At 40.1% G+C, this 20,378-nt stretch overlaps 2 protein-coding genes across 7 annotated transcripts in view; one reads left to right on the top strand and one right to left on the bottom strand.

Moving 5' to 3' along the window:
- The window catches only part of llgl1 (LLGL scribble cell polarity complex component 1), a 41,369-nt gene extending 37,423 nt beyond the window's left edge, over positions 1-3,946 (top strand). For 2 of the 3 annotated variants that reach the window (XM_056261617.1, XM_056261615.1), the window contains exons 21-23: positions 164-287; positions 368-469; positions 2,364-3,946. In XM_056261617.1, coding sequence (XP_056117592.1) covers positions 164-287; positions 368-446 — 203 coding nt within the window. In that variant the 3' untranslated portion in view covers positions 447-469; positions 2,364-3,946. The remainder of the gene's footprint in view (positions 1-163; positions 288-367; positions 470-2,363) is intronic. The other variant, XM_056261616.1, reaches the window with a different exon arrangement.
- Positions 3,947-12,035: 8,089 nt separating this feature from the next.
- On the bottom strand, positions 12,036-17,339 carry ccdc97 (coiled-coil domain containing 97). Of its 4 annotated transcripts, none has more exons than XM_056261612.1 (7): positions 17,254-17,339; positions 16,982-17,092; positions 15,664-15,813; positions 15,245-15,572; positions 14,184-14,423; positions 13,712-13,835; positions 12,036-12,315 (listed from the first exon to the last, which is right to left on the bottom strand). In XM_056261612.1, the coding sequence occupies exons 2-7, from the start codon at positions 17,078-17,080 to the stop codon at positions 12,150-12,152; spliced, it is 1,107 nt and encodes a 368-aa protein (XP_056117587.1). In that variant the 5' UTR covers positions 17,081-17,092; positions 17,254-17,339; the 3' UTR covers positions 12,036-12,149. The 4 variants fall into 4 exon arrangements, with proteins under 4 accessions (XP_056117587.1, XP_056117589.1, XP_056117586.1 ...); XM_056261614.1 differs by having other exon boundaries at positions 12,036-12,200; positions 12,231-12,315; positions 16,982-17,328; XM_056261611.1 differs by having other exon boundaries at positions 16,982-17,328.
- Between the last annotated feature and the right edge of the window lie 3,039 nt (positions 17,340-20,378).

The following is a 20,378-nucleotide window of genomic DNA, read 5'->3' as shown; positions in this document are numbered from 1 at the left end:
CAGAGGTCTAATTTATGTACTTGTACAGCAGTAAACTATGATCTCACCCCTTTTGTGACAATACAAATCGCACTGTCAAGAACATGTATTTCATGAAATACAATGATTTCATTGCTTAGGCTGAAAAGGCATAAAATAAGGTAATATGCTGTCTTTCTCTCAGGTCTTTTGGAGGAAATGAGGAGCGCTTTGTCATCCCCCGTCCTGGATTCTCCCAACAGCAGTGCCGACATCACTCTGGACACCACTGGCGATCTCACCGTTGAGGACGTCAAAGACTTCTTAATGTGAGCGCCTTTTATTCATCTGTTCTGGTCTATTAGAGTTGAGTGTATTTTGGGTTCCCCTCAATGTTTTGCTTCTTTAGGACTGTGGATGAAGCTGAGAATAACTTCAGGAACATCACAGAGGAGGATGGGAGGCCTCCTGGAATTCTCATCAACTGAGGCGAGCCGGCAGACAGCTGGAGGTGAGGAACGTTTAGCACTTAAGCAGCGTCTGTGAGCGGAGCGCTGTGGTCTGTGAAGAGTAGACAGGAGATTTGTTATTGGACGCAGAAGGGAGGTGTGTCTGACTGAGGACATGCACCCCGCTGAGCCTGGCAGTTATTTATTGTGCAGATCTGTGCTAGACTTTAGTTTGCAAAAAAAATAGTGTTAGTGTATTTCGTGAAGGAGAGGAACAAAAACATCACTGCATTTTTTTAGTTGTGTGACAATAGTTCACTTGTTTTCTAAATCCTGTAGCTTTTAAACAAGCTACGTTTTTCAACAAGTACAGTAGCAGTATAGCAAACATGTTTTTGTATTAATAATAAACAATATATCTTTTTTTTTTCAAGAACAATTACAAGAAAATACAAAAAAAAGAATATTAAAAAGAGAAAACCCAACACAATCTGAGTTATACAGTAAACATAACATTAACATAAACTACTAAGATAACATGTCAGGGGAAACATCACAAATATGATGTTTTAAATATTTTTTTCATAATCTTGGGTTTTTTAGGAGTATAGCATAAAATGTGTGCATCTTTTTGTTCTCTTGCTAAAAGCAGCGATTTTTGCTGTCTTTTATGTAGTCTGATATGAATCATTGTTTGGTTAAAAATAGAAATCATATCTAGTGTTGGTTAAAAATAGAAATCATATCTAGTGTTGGGAAATAGTCAAGTGAATCTGATTGTTTAGATGGTTCTTATAAAAGGAGTCTTAAATGAATCAGTACAATGTTGTTTTTCTTTTTTTTTTAATACAAATTAATTTAGTCCCTGTGCATTTTAATTTTAAGTGCATGATTTTGTTCAGAATATCTGATATAAAATGAATGAAAATCAGATATTGTATATAAAATTAATAAATATTCAGTGTATATATACTATATACTGTGTATATATATATGTGTATATACACATACATATACACACACATCTATATATACACATACATAATATGTGTGTGTACAAAATATACAGATGTACAAATATATACACTATATATGAAATTAATGAATATCCGAGATATTCTGAACAAAATCATGCACTTAAAATGAAAATGCACAGGGACTAAATTAATTTGTATAAAAAAAAGAAAAACAACATTGTACTGATTCATTTAAGACTCCTTTTATAAGAACCATGTTGTTTTTCTTTTTTTTTATACACATTAGTTTAGTCCCTGTGCATTTTCATTTTAAGTGCATGATTTTGTTCAGAATATCTCGGATATTCATTAATTTTCACGTTTTACTATTCTTGTGGGGACATTTGGTCCTCACAATGTAATAAACAAGAGCACACACACACACACACACACACACACACACACACACGCGCGCGCACACGCACACACACACACACACACACAGAGGCATGTTGTGTATTTCATTGCCAGAGATACCCACCTCGTCCTATGCTTTGTGACTTTCTAGATGCGACAGTAGTTTCCAGTTTGCTAATGACCACCACTTTATGCTTTACCCAAAGCCCTCTCCTTGTCTAGTTAGTACATGTGTACGCAGAGCTTCTCATGCACTCTTGCGATTCCTGCAGTCCAAATTCCTCCAAGCTGGCTCTCAGTGGGGCATCTGCCTCTCTCATCCTACTCAGTTAAGCCTTAGGCATTATTATCTGAACTATAAATGTACAGAAAATTAAGAACAGACCACGGTTTCCAGCGCTTTCATTTAGCCATAGCCATTTTACATTTGTTTTATTGTACCTCTTTGCCTCCTTGTGGACACGTTTGGCAGTGCAGAATGGTTTGAGTGATTGTAAGATCAATCGGTGTGTTTGGAGGAGTGCCTGTGATTTATATATAATTGTATCCGTATTTAAGCCTTGATGAAGATGTTTCTTTTCAGGAGCAGTTATGGATGAAAACTCATCAGCTGAACTCATTACTTCAAATTGGATCTTAACAGAGCTGTTTGCAGAGCAGACTCCGGAAGTTGCACCAAACATTGTTCATTTTTACAGTGGGAATTTTGCACTTTTTTTCCCCCTGTGCCAAAAGACTGAATGATTCATTCTATTATCCTGTTCTCCTTCACCTTTCCTCCAGTTTTCCTTTCCCACAACCATTGGTTCCTTTCAGGGGCCATAAAATGGTACATTTGAGAGGTGACTTTTAATGGTATGAGGGGATAAAACAGCCAAGATGTGTTGCACAATGTCCGTACGACCGACGGTAGGGGGGCTGCTTGCACTGACCCCATTAAGTTTTTCTTCGTTTGTCTTTCAACATTCCTCTTTTCTCACGTCACCTCTCTTCTCACTGTGTGCCATTAATTTGCTTATGCTAAATCAAATCGAAATACTTGTATTCAGAAGTTTATATTTAGCCTTATCAGTTGATTTTCCTAGAATACATGGCTGCTACAGTAAAGTTTATGAATCTTAATGGTACTTTAGGGCAAACAACTGCTCCACATAGGTTATGTTTATCATGGCACAACAGAAAATAACCATTAAAACATAAGGCAAAACTGAAGCTGAAACATATAAAGTGCCCTGCTCATTTACTAAGGAGAACGGTATATAGTCTGTATGAAGCGTTTACTTTTTTCCCCTCCTTACAGCCTTTTTATCTATATATATATATAGATATATGATACTGTGATGGTTTCTGACCACAAATCTATTGAAAAGTTCAAGTTATGGACCCTGTGGGTTTGATAGAGATATTTTCATTTCATTCAGTCATCTTTATTTTTTTTTAAATAATGTCCCTTAACCACTTGCCATTGTAAGTAATTCTGGCAGTTAACTGTGAAGTGTGTAATTTGAAGGAACATGGTGTGTATGTAACCTTTCAGTATTCTCCTCTTTAATTCTAACTAGTTTGTTTTTGCCACAGTATTAACACATTATGAAGGAGCTAATGACTTTTTCTATTTACACCGTATTCTTTAGAATATTTTTTTATGGCTTATAAGGGTTGGTATTTTATAGATATTTCACTGGCATTAGGCATTTCTAACACTGCATTTTGTGGGGCAATTATGTGTAGTAGAAATGACTTCTATTGGTGGTAGTGTAGCTAATAGAGGGAAAGAATCAATAGGACACACGTTTTGCACAGACACATTTGGATGCTCAGATCAGATAATACAAATGTTAGTCAGTGTGCTTTTAGAAGTATGACTTTAAAAGTGAAAGGCTCTAGTTACATTGTAAAACTGCACATAAACAATTTGCTTGGTATTGACGCATTCTCCATGCATATTCCCAGGTTTTTGTTTTGTTCGTTACATCTCCAAGGGCCCTCACTAATGGTAGTTGATTTAATTTTTGTTTGTATATTTTTGCCTTACATAACCTTAACTTTCCATCCAGCACCTATCCTGTGAACGTATTTAATTTTTATTTTTATTGTGTAGAATTTTAATTTGAGATATTGCAATGCTAATGAAATCTTGAATGTTAATAAAGTATTTACTTCATATTTTGTTGAATTGTCTGTGCGGTCTGTACTCAAATTAGCAATAAAACCAAATGCCATTTCATAGGTTATTGATGTTATACCATAGACTGTAAAAAAAAGATGGACGACGCCCCTTCGCTCTCTTCCATTGGTCAGAAATGACATTCTCTGGCAGTAGCAATTTCGGGACCAGACATGCGCAGTAGTGAGCAGGAAGTAAAGCCGCGAAATCAACGCCTCGCCCACACACTCGCAGAATCAATCGCAAGCACACGCTCCTGCACTTAAAAAAAAAAATTATAGACATTTAGATATTAAATTTAAAGCTCCAATCTCCTCAGTCCTCCGAAGATCCCGAAAAAAAGTCTGTTGGTGCTTCAGTGATTACTTCGCTCAGAGAACCTGTTAATCACAGCTGTCAATCATGACGTCACCACCATCGCATCAAATAACTAAATAAAAACAAACTTATTTTAAAAACAAACACTTGAAATTACATCAGTGTGATAGAAATTACATCAGTGTGATAAAAACTACAGTAAATGACAGAAACCATATTTGGAAAAACGATATTTGAAGTGTAATTTTTTTTTTTTAGTTGGTCTCACTGCCTGAAAAACATGGGGAGGTGGGGTTTATGACCTATACTAGGACCGGCCACCGGGGGGTGATCGAGACGTTTTGGCTTCTTTTCAGGGCTTGTGCGGCACACTTGTTATACATTTAACCAAGGGGGTAATAGCAGAGAATGTCTAAAGCCTGAAACACACCAGTTTTTGTGCATCGGCCGAGCGACTTTGTCGCTGCATGTCGCCAGTGGCTGGCGATGAGGTCGCTAGTGGGAGTTCCCACTACTGGTTGCCTTTATGAATGACATCCAATGATGTGGAGAAGGATCATACGCGCTCCGCTCCTATTGGTTGTCGCTCCCTAAAGTCGCTCCTCATTTGCATAAAGTTAAACAGATCTCAACTTTGTCTCGTCGCCAGACACGCCCCATCCGGTCGCCGTCGCGCCGGAAATCGCCAGCTCCCCATTGAAATGAATGGTATCGCGTCGCTTGGTCGCGTGTAGTGTGAACGGGGCTTAAGTTTCCTCAATGTGTGTTCCGCACGGTTCCGTGCCGTCGGCTGAAATTGACTAATTTATCTGCAGAAATAAACAGTTGTCTCATATACACGCAGGCGCAGAACGCGCATTCTAGCTGACAGTCGGCTGTAGTTCTCTCGGTGTGTTCAAGTGCAGCTTTTTACCCCGACGAGAGGTGACAACACAGTCGGCTTTCATCAGCGGTAGTTCGTCGGCGTCGGCTTGGTGTGTTCCAGGCTTAATACCCGTTAGACGGGCTCTGGAAGTCTCCCCGGGGGCCACCATTGGTTAACAAGCCTTCACCTGACAGCGAATAACTTTACATCTGAGGCGTTTAAAGACTCCATTTGTCCATTGTTTATTTCTAAAGAAACACGACAATGTATAAAAGGCTCCATGACCTTGTATCTTACGTTATGGCCCCATAGAAGCAGTGTTTGTAAAAATAGGCTAACGATTGCGTCATAACACGCGACTCTCTGTCGCAAAGTAGAGATATTACCGTATAGACAGAAGTAGAAGCTCGCATGCAATCGGGGGGAAATGGAGGCATACAGTCAAGGGAGAAGCCCATAGAGAGTTGTAAAGTTGCTCCTGCTGCTAGCTCAGGGACAGCTAATACTCACGGTCTCCAGCTCTGTGAGATTCGGAAGGGAATGATTCAGATTTCTCTTGGCACCGCTACTAGAAGACGTACAACTGTCAGTCAGGTTGCCCACGTAACATCTACGTCGTCAAGCTCAGTTTGAGCCTGCGCAGTGTGCTTGGCAATCAGGAAGTGAGTGCTTCTAATTGACTTCACTTTTCTCCGTTGAAATCTATGGGGTCGCTGTGTCCATTTCTTTTACTGTCTATGCATGTAACTCTTTCCCCACCATTGACATAAATTTCCATGTTTTCACTGTTATACGGTAGGGGGCGCTATTACACATCTTCTGAAAAATTACTGAACGCGCATGCAAAGATGCAGAAACAAGCGTATGTAATGCATATGCGTATGCATATGTAAAATAACGTGATCATCAACATTAAACAGAATATAAATCAAAACTGCCTAATGTTATTTTACTGAATGTAATGTCGACCCAGGACGAGCTATAGGACTCTGCAAGCATTAGGGGTTTTGATGGACTCGATCTACTCCTATATTTTGATAATTCTGAATCCGATCTGGATGTGTTTTTTTATAAAGGTGACACATTATGCCCCTTTTCACAAGATGTAATATAAATATATGGTGTCCCCAGAATGTATGTGAAAATTCAGCTCAAAATACCCCCCAGATCATTTAATAGCTTGTGAAAGTTGCCCCTTTTTGGGTGTGAGCAAAAACGCGCTGTTTTTGAGTGTGTCCCTTTAAAGGTGCATTGTGTAATATTTAGGAGGATCTGTTGACCGAAATGCAATGTCATATACATAACTTTGTTTTCAGTAGTGTATGAAGACCTTACTTAATGAACCGTTATGTTTTTATTACCTTAGAACGAGCCGTTTCTATCTACATACACCGCGGGTCCCCTTACATTGAAATTAATTTTGCGCAGACATGTTTCTACAGTAGCCCTTAACAGACAAACTACAGAGCGCATTTCGTCACTATGTTGTTCTTCGTACAAAGAAGCTAGCTAAAGTCAGCGAATAAAACCGACACAATAATGAACAAGTAACAATAATATTCACAATAACATATCGTTTTACTGAATAATTAAGTAAACACCATATCTTAATTTATCTTTGTAAAGAAACCTCATTGCTTATCTGGCCACTCTCTGATGTCTCCGACGTCGACATATTTTCCTGTCGGCCACCGTAACTTCTGTTGGTTACAATTCGTAACCTCACCACTATGCCACTAAAAATCACACACTGCACCTTTAAATGCAAATGAGCTGCTGCTTCCCGCATCCCGCCCAAGTTCAGAAGACGGTGGATCCTCGGATACTCCAGAAATAACAATTTCACATTCCAAAATCTTGGTAGATGCACCAGACCAGGGACCCGATTATAGCACTTAAACAGGGAAAAAGTCAGATTTTCATGATATGTCTCCTTTAATGAAACATCCATATTCAAGTGTTGATTAAAAAAATAATGTATGATGCTAAAATAAAATGGAGGGTCTGTTATTTCTATTGATATGTTCAGATATTTTCAGCATGTTCAGATATTCATTCAACAAAATATTCTAGGGGCCATGAAATTTTGGTGAAAATTATCAAATGCTGAAGGTGGCTGGCAACAGCTCTTAAGTTTTGAAGACCGGCAAGAGTGACACCCAAAAGAGTGAAAGACTTTCATCTTTGAAAGTCAGATGCAATGATTAATGCATCCATGGCCAGGATATAATTATAAAATATGACATGATTTTAAAAGTGACCTACACTCACCTAAAGGATTATTAGGAACACATGTTCAATTTCTCATTAATGCAATTATCTAATCAACCAATCACATGGCAGTTGCTTCAATGCATTTAGGGGTGTGGTCCTGGTCAAGACAATCTCCTGAATTCCAAACTGAATGTCAGAATGGGAAAGAGAGGTGATTTAAGCAATTTTGAGCGTGGCATGGTTGTTGGTGCCAGACGGGCCGGTCTGAGTATTTCACAATCTGCTCAGTTACTGGGATTTTCACGCACAAACATTTCTAGGGTTTACAAAGAATGGTGTGAAAAGGGAAAAACATCCAGTATGCGGCAGTCCTGTGGGCGAAAGTGCCTTGTTGATGCTAGAGGTCAGAGGAGAATGGGCCGACTGATTCAAGCTGATAGAAGAGCAACTTTGACTGAAATAACCACTCGTTACAACCGAGGTATGCAGCAAAGCATTTGTGAAGCCACAACACGCACAACCTTGAGGTGGATGGGCTACAACAGCAGAAGACCCCACCGGGTACCACTCATCTCTACTACAAATAGGAAAAAGAGGCTACAATTTGCAAGAGCTCACCAAAATTGGACAGTTGAAGACTGGAAACATGTTGCCTGGTCTAATGAGTCTTGAGTTCTGTTGAGACAATCAGATGGTAGAGTCAGAATTTGGCGTAAACAGAATGAGAACATGGATCCATCATGCCTTATTACCACTGTGCAGGTTGGTGGTGGTGGTGGTGTGGGGGATGTTTTCTTGGCACACTTTAGGCCCCTTAGTGCCAATTGGGCATCGTTTAAATGCCACGGCCTACCTGAGCATTGTTTCTGACCATGTCCATCCCTTTATGGCCACCATGTACCCATCCTCTGATGGCTACTTCCAGCAGGATAATGCACCATGTCACAAAGCTCGAATCATTTCAAATTGGTTTCTTGAACATGACAATGAGTTCACTGTACTAAAATGGCCCCCACAGTCACCAGATCTCAACCCAATAGAGCATCTTTGGGATGTGGTGGAACGGGAGCTTCGTGCCCTGGATGTGCATCCCACAAATCTCCATCAACTGCAAGATGTTATCCAATCAATATGGGCCAACATTTCTAAAGAATGCTTTCAGCACCTTGTTGAATCAATGCCACGTAGAATTAAGGCAGTTCTGAAGGCAAAAGGGGGTCAAACACAGTATTAGTATGGTGTTCCTAATAATCCTTTAGCTGAGTGTATATAGGGAAAACCCGTAACGCCAAAGATGGCGGTTGTATGCACATGTCCCGCCCCTCCCGCTGGAAAGCCAATCGTCTGCTTTTAAAAGTCAAGCCTGGAAACATTTAAGCCTATCGTCTGGTTCCACTGACGCATGCGCACAGTTGAGGTTTGCGACAGCGCAAAATACGTTACTGTTTGAAAAGTCGGCAGATTTGATATGCACTGTATGTGTGAGTTGTGTAATATCAGACATCAGAAGTCTCCCGCAGATTGATAGCGGCTCCCTGATGCCCGCAAATAGTTCAAATCTCCCGGAATCTAGAGCGAGCTCGCAAGAGCTTGCACATACTGTGCTTCAAACTGTGTAGCGCGTGCACGACCGAGGGAGAGAACCCTTGTGGATGCGTAGTAAAAGTATAACCTGTGGGCAAAAAGGGGTTTTAAACCTTATTTTGGGGCAAAGTCATCAAACTTTTTCAGCGATTTTTTTTATCATATTTTACTGCTGTTTCTATACATGCAGTTTTTATGTCCCGGTGACCAGTGAAACTGCAGTTCTGACTCTCTGCCCATTCATTTAGATAGGAGCCTGGTCTTGTTAGTCCGAAATAGCTGCCCGGAGGCGTTGCCAAGATGGCGGCCGAGTGGCATGACTTGCCTAAAAGGACTTTGCCACTGTGCAGGTTGGTGGTGGTGGTGTAATGGTGTGGGGGATGTTTTCTTGGCACACTTTAGGCCCCTTAGTGCCAATTGGGCATCGTTTAAATGCCACGGCCTACCTGAGCATTGTTTCTGACCATGTCCATCCCTTTATGGCCACCATATACCCATCCTCTGATGACTACTTCCAGCAGGATAATGCACCATGTCACAAAGCTCGAATCATTTCAAATTGGTTTCTTGAACATGAAAATGAGTTCACTGTACTAAAATGGCCCCCACAATCACCAGATCTCAACCCAATAGAGCATCTTTGGGATGTGGTGGAACGGAAGCTTCGTGCCCTGGATGTGCATCCCACAAATCTCCATCAATTGCAAGATGCTATCCTATCAATATGGGCCAACATTTCTAAAGAATGCTTTCAGCACCTTGTTGAATCAATGCCACGTAGAATTAAGGCAGTTCTGAAGGCGAAAGGGGGTCAAACACAGTATTAGTATGGTGTTCCTAATAATCCTTTAGGTGAGTGTATAACATTTACTATGCAATATACTTTAATTTATTTAGTGCTAATAAAATTAAGATTATAAAATTATTAAGCCTATTTGGAGAGAGAGATGTTTATAATGTAAACTTAAAGGGTTAGTTCACCCAAAAATGAAAATTCTGTCAGTATTTACTCACCCTCATGTTGTTCCAACCCCGTAAGACGTTCGTTCATCTTCGGAACACGAATTAAGATATTTTTGATGAAATCTGAGAGCTGGATCACTCCTCCATACTAGTCCATAGGCTTCTTCAGGGATTGAACTTGCCGGCCTCGAAAAGTTATTAAAGACATCGTTAAAATAGTCCAAGTGACTACAGTGGCTCAATCTTAAGTTTATCAAGCGACGAGAATACTTTTTGTGTGCAAAAACAAACAAAAATAACGACTTTATTTCAACTATTCATTTCCTTCTCTTTGGGCCTCTAGTCAGTTAACGTAGTGTGATTCCGTAGAGCTATGTCACACGTAGGCTCACTATTGGCCGACGCTGGTCATGTGCGTGATGCGTGTGACGTACAACAACAGAAGCTTACGCTATTACACTAGTGAACTGACTCAAGGCCCACAGAGAAGGAAATGAATAGTTGAAATAAAGTTATTTTTGTTTTTTTTGCGCACAAAAAGTATTCTCGTAGCTTGATAAACTTAAGATTGAGCCACTGTAGTCACTTGGACTATTTTAACGATGTCTTTAATAACTTTTCAAGGCCGGCAAGTTCAATCCCTGAAGAAGCCTATGGACTAGTATGGAGGAGTGATCCAGCTCTCAGATTTCATCAAAAATATTTTTAATTCGTGTTCCGAAGATGAACGAAGGTCTTACGGGGTTGGAACAATATGAGGGCGAGTAATTACTGACAGTACATATGTCAGTCATCGTGTGATAACGAAAATATGACTTGGCCTAGACTACTTGTTCTGAGCAGATGTTGTCAGTGAACAGGCTGTAAAACTGTTGGCTAAGTTACAGACACTCGTGAAAAACTGATGCTAATTATCTGGGAAACATTCAATAACAGCAGTCAAGTTGTCATTGTGTCAAACAAGTTGTGAATTTGTTGTAACATTAAAAACAGGAGATCATGACTTACTCTGTGCTCAAAGTGATGCTCGAGCTCCAGTGGTTTCCTCTGTGGGTAAACGAAACTTTCGGAAGATGTTGTAGCAAAATCACGTCGTGAACAATTCCAGGATTTGCTTTTTTTTTCATTGGTTGTTGCGTTAAATCTTACCCAGATACAATAGTGCTATTTTCTGATTGGGTATTGTGTAGCCCCTTTCTTTTTTTTGATTGGCTGATAAGTGGCAGGCTCGACTAATGCCGCGTTCCAGGCTACCTGTAACCCGTGTTTTTCCAACCTTATACCCATGAAAGTGCACTGGAACGGCAGTCAAACCCGTGACTTCCCACCCGTGAACTCGTACTAGATCGGTGTACTCCCAGTTACGAGCTCTGACGTCACATAGCCCGCGAAACCATACAAAACAACAATGGCAACCCCTACGGATGCAGTGTTTCTGCAGGCGGTACACGGTGAGAATACACTTTAGGACAATATCACGTTAGCTAGTTTTCAGTCCATTGAGTGCAAGGATAAATTAATACCAAATACATTTCCAAATATACAAATAAAGTAAAATAAAAGGTATAACAGCTTATCTTGCCTTATGCGCCGTTTTTCCTCCTCCGTTTCCCTCAAATAAACAAGGAGTAAGCACCTTTGGCGACAGAAATTATTACAAATGCGCATAAGCCCCGTAAGGTCCACCATGCTGGTTTGTTTACATCTAGCTACCACAATTCCTTGCGCTCAGGTAGTTTGGCGTGACTGGCCTGGAATGCTACAAAGTCGTGAGTTGTGGTTTGAAGTCGTGATTTACGTGCTCAAAAACCTGCCTGGAACGCAGCATAAGAATTCCGGGGGAGACGCGCATTGTTTCCTGCCGGTTCCATAGTGAGAGCGGCGCGACCAGAGAAATTTTGGGTGCTGCGGCATATTAAATATATTACAAATAGTTTTTCCGCGTGAGAAATACAATGTGTGGCGGGAGTGCGTGACAAAATACCGAAATGAGTGACACTTGAGAGCCCTGTGGCAACTTTAAAAAAAACTCTAGTGGGGAATTAAAGTAGAAGTGCTTGTCTTTTAGGGTCAGACCAGCATCTGGGTCCCCCCCTCCCCCCTCCCCCCTCCCCCTCCCTTAAACAAATGTGACCAACTACACCTTGAAAAATAGTACTCTTTTATTAAAGACAATTAAGTGTTGATAATCACATTTAACCTACACAAACAAAAATATCAAACAGGAGAAATGTGAAAATCATTCTGAACATGAAGGGCTATTGCATCATATCATCCTCCTCTTCTTTTTCCTCCTCCTCTTCTTTTTCCTCCTCCTCTTCTTTTTCCTCCTCTTCTACCTGATCATCATCATCAAAGTAGCGCTCCTCTGCATCATGGCTTACGATATCCAGGTTATCAAAATCTGGATTCCCATCCACTTCACTACAATGAAAATATCAATGTTATTTAAGATATAAGATTATATAAGAGCTAAAATATGAGCAATTAACACTACAGTTTGCATTACATGGCATCATTAAAGGGATTGTTGACTCAAAAATGAAAATTAGCCCATGATTTTCTCACCCTCAAGTCAACCTAGGTGTATATGACATTACACACGGCCGAACAGCCATACGCAGTCTACTTGCGCCTAAAGTGCAACTTACGCAACTTGGGACGTCAGACGTAGTGTAGTGCGTCATGGCATAGCGTAAATATCAGCAGTATGTTGCATTACTCACATAAGTTGCACTTATGGGCGGCACATTTCCACTGCTGGTACGGCTCGGTACAGCTCAGTACGGTTCGGCTCGGCACGGCATGGCTCGGCTCGCTTTAGCTCGGTTTGCTTTTCCACTGCAGTTAGTACCCCTTCAAAGTGGGTGGGATTATAGTCTGACCGTTATAGTTTATCCGCTCCTCGGCAACCAACGAGAGGAACGTTTGCACTTCGTCCACTGACCACGATTCAGCCAATTCTTTTTTGGAAGTTTTCTTTCTTTCTTTTTTCTTCAAGCAAGTAGTTTTAAAACAGGTGCTACAGCGGTGGCTGTTACTGGCTATTTAAATTTAGCGGGTTTGATGTCTCGCAAATACAATGACGCTGGTAGTGACGATTCTGTCTGACCAATCAGTGATCTGCAGTGTGTTCACGTCACATTTTAGTATTGGTACGGTACGCTTGGAACCTCGACAGAGGTGGTACCATTTAAAGCGAGCCGTGCCGTGCCGTACCATGCAGTGGAAAAGCGCCACATGTGAGCCGTACCGAGCCGAGCCGTACCGTACCATCCAGTGGAAAAGTGCCAAAGCGTGCCGTACCGAACCGTCCCGTACCATGCAGTGGAAAAGCGCCATTAGACTTGAGTCAAATCCGTATGTTCGTTTGGCCGGAAGCTAGAATTTTACTTTGTAGCATGTTAAATACTAGCTAGTTATTTTTCTTAATAAAGTTTTAAATATTAATATTTTTCTTACACGAACGCATCGCTTCACTTCAGAAGGACTTCATTAACCCCCCAGAGCTGTGTGGAGCACTTTTATGATGGATAGATGCACTTTTATGGACTTCAAACAGAAACAGCCATTCACGGCCATTGTAAAGCTTGGAAGAGCCAGGACATTTCTTTTATATAACTCTGATTGTACTTGTCTAAAAGAAGAATGTCATATACACCTGGCTTCAGGGTGAGTAAATCATGGGCTAATTTTCATCCCTTTAACAACTAATTTGAAGAGAAAAAAGCATTTTTATTAATATTATTCTCAGAATTTGATCTTAAATTAGACCTAATTGATAGTAAAACTGGAGAATGAGTAAGTCCTCTGATTTGACCTGTAGTTGAAGTCATCTTTTCCATCCAAAAAGCGCTGATGCATTTGACTCAGGAACTCCTCCCTCAGCATGGCTTTCTCTTCTGCAGTTGGCTCCCACTCTGCCGGTCTGGGTTCCTCACATTCTAAAACACACACACAAACTGGCATATGTGGTTTACGCGAACTCTCTATAGGCGTAATGGTTTTTACACTGTACAAACTGTATATTCTATCCCCCTACACTAACTCTATCCCTAAACCTACCCATCACAGAAAACGTTCTGCATTTTTATAATGTAAAAACCCCCAAAAACGTTTAGTGTATTTTTTTAGGCCATTTGTTTTACGACGACACAGGAAGTGTCCTAATAAACCGTTGTAATAACCATGTCATTCATTAAACACATTTATGTCCTCATAAACCACAAATGCCAGATCACACACAATCATCCATCAAACTGATTAGATGGAATCGGAGTTATGACTCATACCTTCCTCATCCGACTCCTCCACTGCACACTGCTCTCTCTCCTGCTCCTCCTCCAGGCGGTTCTGGATGAGTTTCTCCTGGTAGGAGTTGATAAGCAGGTCAGCGAGTCCCCCTGGGCCGTTCCTCATGGCCTCCTCTGAGCGCTGCATGATGTCCTCTTCACTGAGATACTGTCCGATGTACTGCTCGTACAGCAGTGGATCTCGCACACGCATCTGCTCCTCGCTGAAGTACTGGCCCTCTACCGAGACAACGTGTTTGAGGAAGACAGAAGTATCTTCTAAGTAAAAAAGCATGCTTTTCTTGTCATAAGCATTTCTTCAGCAAGTTCACAAAGTGCTAGAGGGGTTATTTTATAGATTTTTTTCTTGCCGTTTTAAAATGAAAAGTTTTAAAAAGAGATTACTACTATTATTTGGAAATGATGCATTAAATTGACCAACTGACACTAAAGACATGTTACAAAAGTTTTCTATTTCAAATAAATGCTGTTCTTTTGAACTTTCTATTCATCAAACAATCCTAAATCCACAAAAGTATTAAACTGTTTTCACTGATAGAAATAATAATAATGTTTCATAAGCAGCAAATTAGATCATGTGACACTGAAGACTGGAGTAATGAAGCTGAAAATTCAGTTTAGCCATCACAGGAATAAATTACATTTTAAAATATATTTAAATAGAAAACAGTGATTTTAAATTGTATTACTACTTCACACTACTTGCTGTATTTTTGATCACATAAATGCAGCCTTGATGAGCAGAAGAGACTTCTTTCAAAAACAAAAAAAATCCTACAGACTCTTTTGAACTGTAGTGTACTGTATTTATGCCATTCTTTTCAGTGCTAAATTAATCATGACTTTAATGAATTAATCAACATTTATCTTGCATCACTTACTATCTTGTATTTTTACTTGTTGCAATGCATTGTGGGATTGCCTTCTCCGTGAAGGGTTCAAGTGATGCTGCGTTCGAATTTGGCTGAAATTAGGCCGAATCTTAACGGCGGTATCCCTATGCAACCTTCAGGAACACACTTCGAACAACCTGTGCTTACCTTTCTGAAGAACACGAAGAGCTGCGTATCGATGGTTCCGGATCCTTGTCCGGTCTGCTGTGCCAGATGCCCGTCTCTGAATCTCCTTGCAGTAATACTGCGCCCTGCAGTCATTGCTCAGGTGTGAGAAAGCGTCCATGTGCTCTGGCTTCAGATGGGCCTGATAGCGCTCTAGAAAGACTAAGGGCTTAGATTTGTACTGATCCATCAAAACCCTCTTCTTCTCCTCCAGAGTTAAATCTGGCTCCCCCAGCTGCTGGCTTTTCACTGGACTCCCACTGGCTGCTATAGCCTCGATCATTGTGCTCAGACAGCTGGATGGCTCATCCTGAGAAAAACAAGCAGGAGCAACAGGGTTAGAATCATGTACAGAATTATATTGCATGTATAGTTCATGTGCTGAACACAGGTGACATCACCTGTAGATTTGGGGAGTAGCTTGTAGTGTTTTGGGCATCCTTAACATCAGTCTCAGGAGGACATTTTTCTTGAGGAGCAGGTTCATTGCAGTTGCCAGATGTATTAGGTTTAGTGCATGGCTCGATTTCTCCCCACAGTGCTGTCTTCTGCTAAAGAGCAGCGTCCACAGAGATTCAAGAGGTTAGAATCATTTTGGGTCATTATACAAATATACAATAATAGTATATAGGCACATCTTGATGAAAATACTTGAGTGAGAAAAGCTAGCATCTTGTCTTCATTGTCACTTTTCTCTCTATTTTTTTTATTTAAAATCATGATGTAACGGAACTACAGAAGTAGCGACAGATCTTCTCTTTCATATGACGTACATCCGAGTAAAACGGATTATCAAAAAAAGATAAAAATGGAGGATGGGGACTTGGGCTACGTCCGAAATCACATACTCTCATGAGTAGGTATTTATTTTGAACAAGTACATACTTTGTGACTGCTAAAAAAGTATGTTCTATATAGTATGAATGTAATCCAGACATACTACATTCACCATGCTGTCATTGTCATGTGACCTACCAGCGTCAGTTGCTTCACCGCCATTCACAAATCCTCTCCTGTGTCCATCGTATGCAGAATATCGACAGAAATAGTAGGTTATCCGGGTACTTTTCGCCTATACTTTTATGAGTACTGTGAATTCGACATGTACTGAATGAATGTCACGTACTGTTTTTCACCCACTATATAGAAGGGAAGTATGCGATTTCAGATGCATACTGTATAATAGGTAAGTATGTGATTTCGGATGCAGCCTCAGTTTTGTCCATAGGTTGTTGATTGGATGGAGACAGATCTGAATGTGAGCTTAGTTGTTTGTAAAAAAGGGGCGGAGTGGAGAAGTCATTATTATATTTCGATTAAACATAACGAGGTCAAGAAAAAGAATTTAGAAAGATGAATTTCCATTTCATGCAGACTTTAAATTTGATTTAATATATTAATCTCTAGTTGTGTTCCTAATTTATGTGTCAAGACTTTAATCATAACCCATAACATGTTCTTCATTTTTTAATAATGAAGTATTATTTAAAAATGTTGTCAAAATGAAGTGAATTCTTCGATTGCAAGCAAATGTCCTCTCTTACATCGTATGCTTTGTTTGTTAGTAATGGATTATCTTGAAATTTGCACTCGACTTTGACAGTAAAACTTTAGAATACTTTAGAATCAAAATAGACTATTTTGACAGAAAGAGTCTTGTGTCAAGTGTCGACGCAAATGAGCTGAGAGCAGATGTTTGTGATGACATCTCTCCCTCACCTGCAGATCTGGAGAGTGTGTCCATCTCTGGTCTGTACCGCAGCACTTCACGTTGTCACCCTCATTGGGTTTGATACATGGCTCGATTTCTCCCCACATTTTTGTCTTCCACTACCGAAGACAGTTATAGTGGTAACTTAACTGCTGTTGATATATCACAGAGACATTTTATTCTGCCAAATAACGCTAATGAAATAACGTGCAACTATGCCTACGGAAAGATGTAAATAATATTATTTGTAGTAGTAGGATATGTTACGGACATCCACTACCTCTTAATGTACTCCGTTTGCATTGGTCCTTTTAAACGTTATGTATTTAAAACAACAACAGTGGCGTTTAACGTTCTGCCCATCAGTGTAGCCACACTATCAGTTCCGTGTGGAACATCATTGCATCATTGGGTGGTTCCGTTTATTTCAACCTGTGTAAATATACCATTTTCCAGTAGATGGAGATATACGCCAACACTCCATTATACTGCTTTGTTTTGACTGGTCAGAAATCTAGAAAAATTACAGCGACAGCTTTCTGAATCATCTGACCAGAAACATTTAAAAAGTAGGTGTCTTATTACTGAGAACTTGTTTAATAACCAGCCAGATAAGTCTTGAATAACCCATAAAAAAGCCAAACTACTAATAAATCTGTGGTAACATGGTTATATACTCAGCAAAAGAAAAAAAGAAACGTCATCCTCCCTTCAATTGCCTTTTTTCCAGTAAATTTCTCAACATGGATAAATATTTCTAGGAACTTAAAAAGATTCAACAACCGAGACACAATTTTTACAAACATTTGACGGTCTCAGGAAAAACAATGTCAGGTGTCAGGTGTAGTAACAAACAGCCTCAGACTAAAAGGCATCAGACCATCAGGCAAAGCCAAATGAATTGGCTTTATGCACAGCTTCACTACTTCCTGAACTTCAGCCAGCCCTTTGTTTCCTGTCTGTCATTATTGGACAAACTGATTAATCCAGGTGTGCCTGGCCTCAGTAACAATAATCAGGCACACATGGATTAATCAGTTTGTCCAATAATGACAGACAGGATACAAAGGGCTGGTTGAAGTTCAGGAAGTAGTGAAGCTGTGCATAAAGCCTATTGGACTCAGACAAAAGGGCATCGGACAAACCATAGAAAGTAAAAGAGGACAAAATTAACGGACTCAGAAGGAAGCATAGCTGGGAAGGAATACGTGAAAAATCATGAAGATTTGGCACTTCTGGAAAAGTTTTTGATTTTTGGCAGGGTGTTAGGTATGGGCCTAAGGTTTTTAAAAAACCATGGATACAAGTTGGGGTGGCCCTCTAGTGGCCGGTATCGATAAAAACCAGAATGGTGCCCGCATAAAAGAGAACTCTACACCCTTCACTACACACTAGCTCAATTTCTTGACATTGCCATTCGGATAAGCTTGTAACGACATCGAGATGTGCCTTAATTAGCTCAAATTATGCATAGGGAATTTTAATAATTAATCATGAATATGATTAATATATTGCGTATTACAGTTAAATTATCGAAATTGAAAATAGATCGACTGTATATATGAATGGTAAATCATAACGAATTATAATTCCTCATTCATATATCAATGGTCTCATTACAGATCGATTATATGAGACAACTTTAAAGGAATTAATTTAGTTTATCAAACAATCGGTTTGTCCAGCAAACAGCCGTAAGATTAACTTACCAACTTCTCAACAAGGTTGTCCCTTTTTATAAACTCCAAGAAATCTCAATGTTCCGGCCGTGAACATTAATTTTCTCGTGTTTATAAAATTTACGTTACTGATATAGTAACAACTTGTAAAGCTTTTGTAGCTATAGGATCGCATTTCATTGACTTGTAAAGTATGAGCATTCAAAAACAATCAAGAATATAATGGTTTTAATAAAATGAAACTACGGATACAGAATTCTACATTTAAACACGGGATACATGTATGTACAGTAAACAGTAAAACTAATGAGACAGACGAACAACAAACAGGAGTGAGAGAGAGAGATTGCGAGAGCGCAAGATTGGGAGTGAGAGAGAGAGAGAGAGAGAGAGAGAGAGAGAGAGAGAGAGAGAGAGAGAGAGAGAGAGAGAGAGAGTGAGAAGATGAGAGATCTTCTGGTTTGGCACAATTCATCACAGACACAGAACTTTTTGAATTAGAACAAGACTCAACAGATCTTAAATAAGCATAGTAAAACGGATACTTGCACAGGTAAAGCTCTTTGGTGGGGCTGATCTGAAAAAGGCGTGTGGGTGTATCTCTGTCATGTGGATGCCGAGCGTTCGGGTTCGTCCAGCGAGCGCGGCGTGTTTGAATGTCCTTGTAGGTGAAGCTTGCCAGTCTGGCTGTGTTCATTTTCTTCGCGAGAAGACATGAACAGAGGAGGCCTCGAAAAGGATAAAATAAACTTGAGGAAACAAAACAAGAAAAGAAACAATGGATCATCACACTAAGGCGAGGTCCAGATGCACGAGGAGTCACGTGATGAAGCCACGAAGAGCAGGAAGAGCCAGGGAGTTTAGGCAGAGAGTTTTTAGGAAGCTTTTAGAAGCGTTTCAGAAGGGATTGAGGGAAGCTCGGCGCGTCTCTTTAAGGACACTTAGGTTCACGCCTCTGTTTGCGCGAATCACACATGACCGTCAGCGGATCTGAAGCGGACACAGTTCTCTTTGTCCTGTGGGGGATGCCCACTTCATGAGGAGATTGTATTTGAGCCGTTTGGCTCCTAAAAATATGAAATGTGTAAAATAATGCACCTTACTTCATCATGCTATCGGAATTCGGCTCCGTTAGATTGAGCGAATTACAGACATATCAGACACGTCACATGAAGATTATCGGAATACAGAGTTACATAAGATATGCATTTTATAAGCATTTAATGTTCCTTCACACGACTATAAAGCCATAATACCGGCTACCGTGACCTAGGAAATATCAAACTCATGTTTATGCATTTCTTAAGTGGTTATACTTATAGACAATATAAGATTGCAGAGGCTATTCCTCTTTCTTCATCAGAATTCAAGTGGGAGCTGTGATTTCCCTTGGAATTCCTTTTGGGAGTCATAAAGTTTTATGACCTAGCAAGAGGGAGAGTTATAGAATCTTTCTTTAGAAATAAACTTTAAGGTTCGAAGTTACAGAACAGTTAAAATTACATCTATAGAATAAGACAAGACTAATTAGATATGCATGCATACAGGAAGGTTGGATACAATTTCTGTGTTATATACATTTATATACACATTATAGGACATTTGTGTGTGTGTGTGTGCAATCAATGTGTGATTGTCCTTCAGCGTTCAGGCAGTGCTCTGTTTGTGAGGTGATCAAATCATGACAGACCCTAAGGGGTCGCGTGGTCTTCGGCCGGACTCGTGA

This window comes from Rhinichthys klamathensis, unplaced genomic scaffold (genome assembly GCF_029890125.1).
Source record: "Rhinichthys klamathensis goyatoka isolate OS25496 unplaced genomic scaffold, OSU_Roscu_1.1 h1tg000184l_1, whole genome shotgun sequence".
NCBI lineage: Eukaryota > Metazoa > Chordata > Actinopteri > Cypriniformes > Leuciscidae > Rhinichthys > Rhinichthys klamathensis.
The sequence above is the reverse complement of the archived record's forward strand: the minus strand, read 5'-3'. Positions and strand labels throughout refer to the sequence as shown.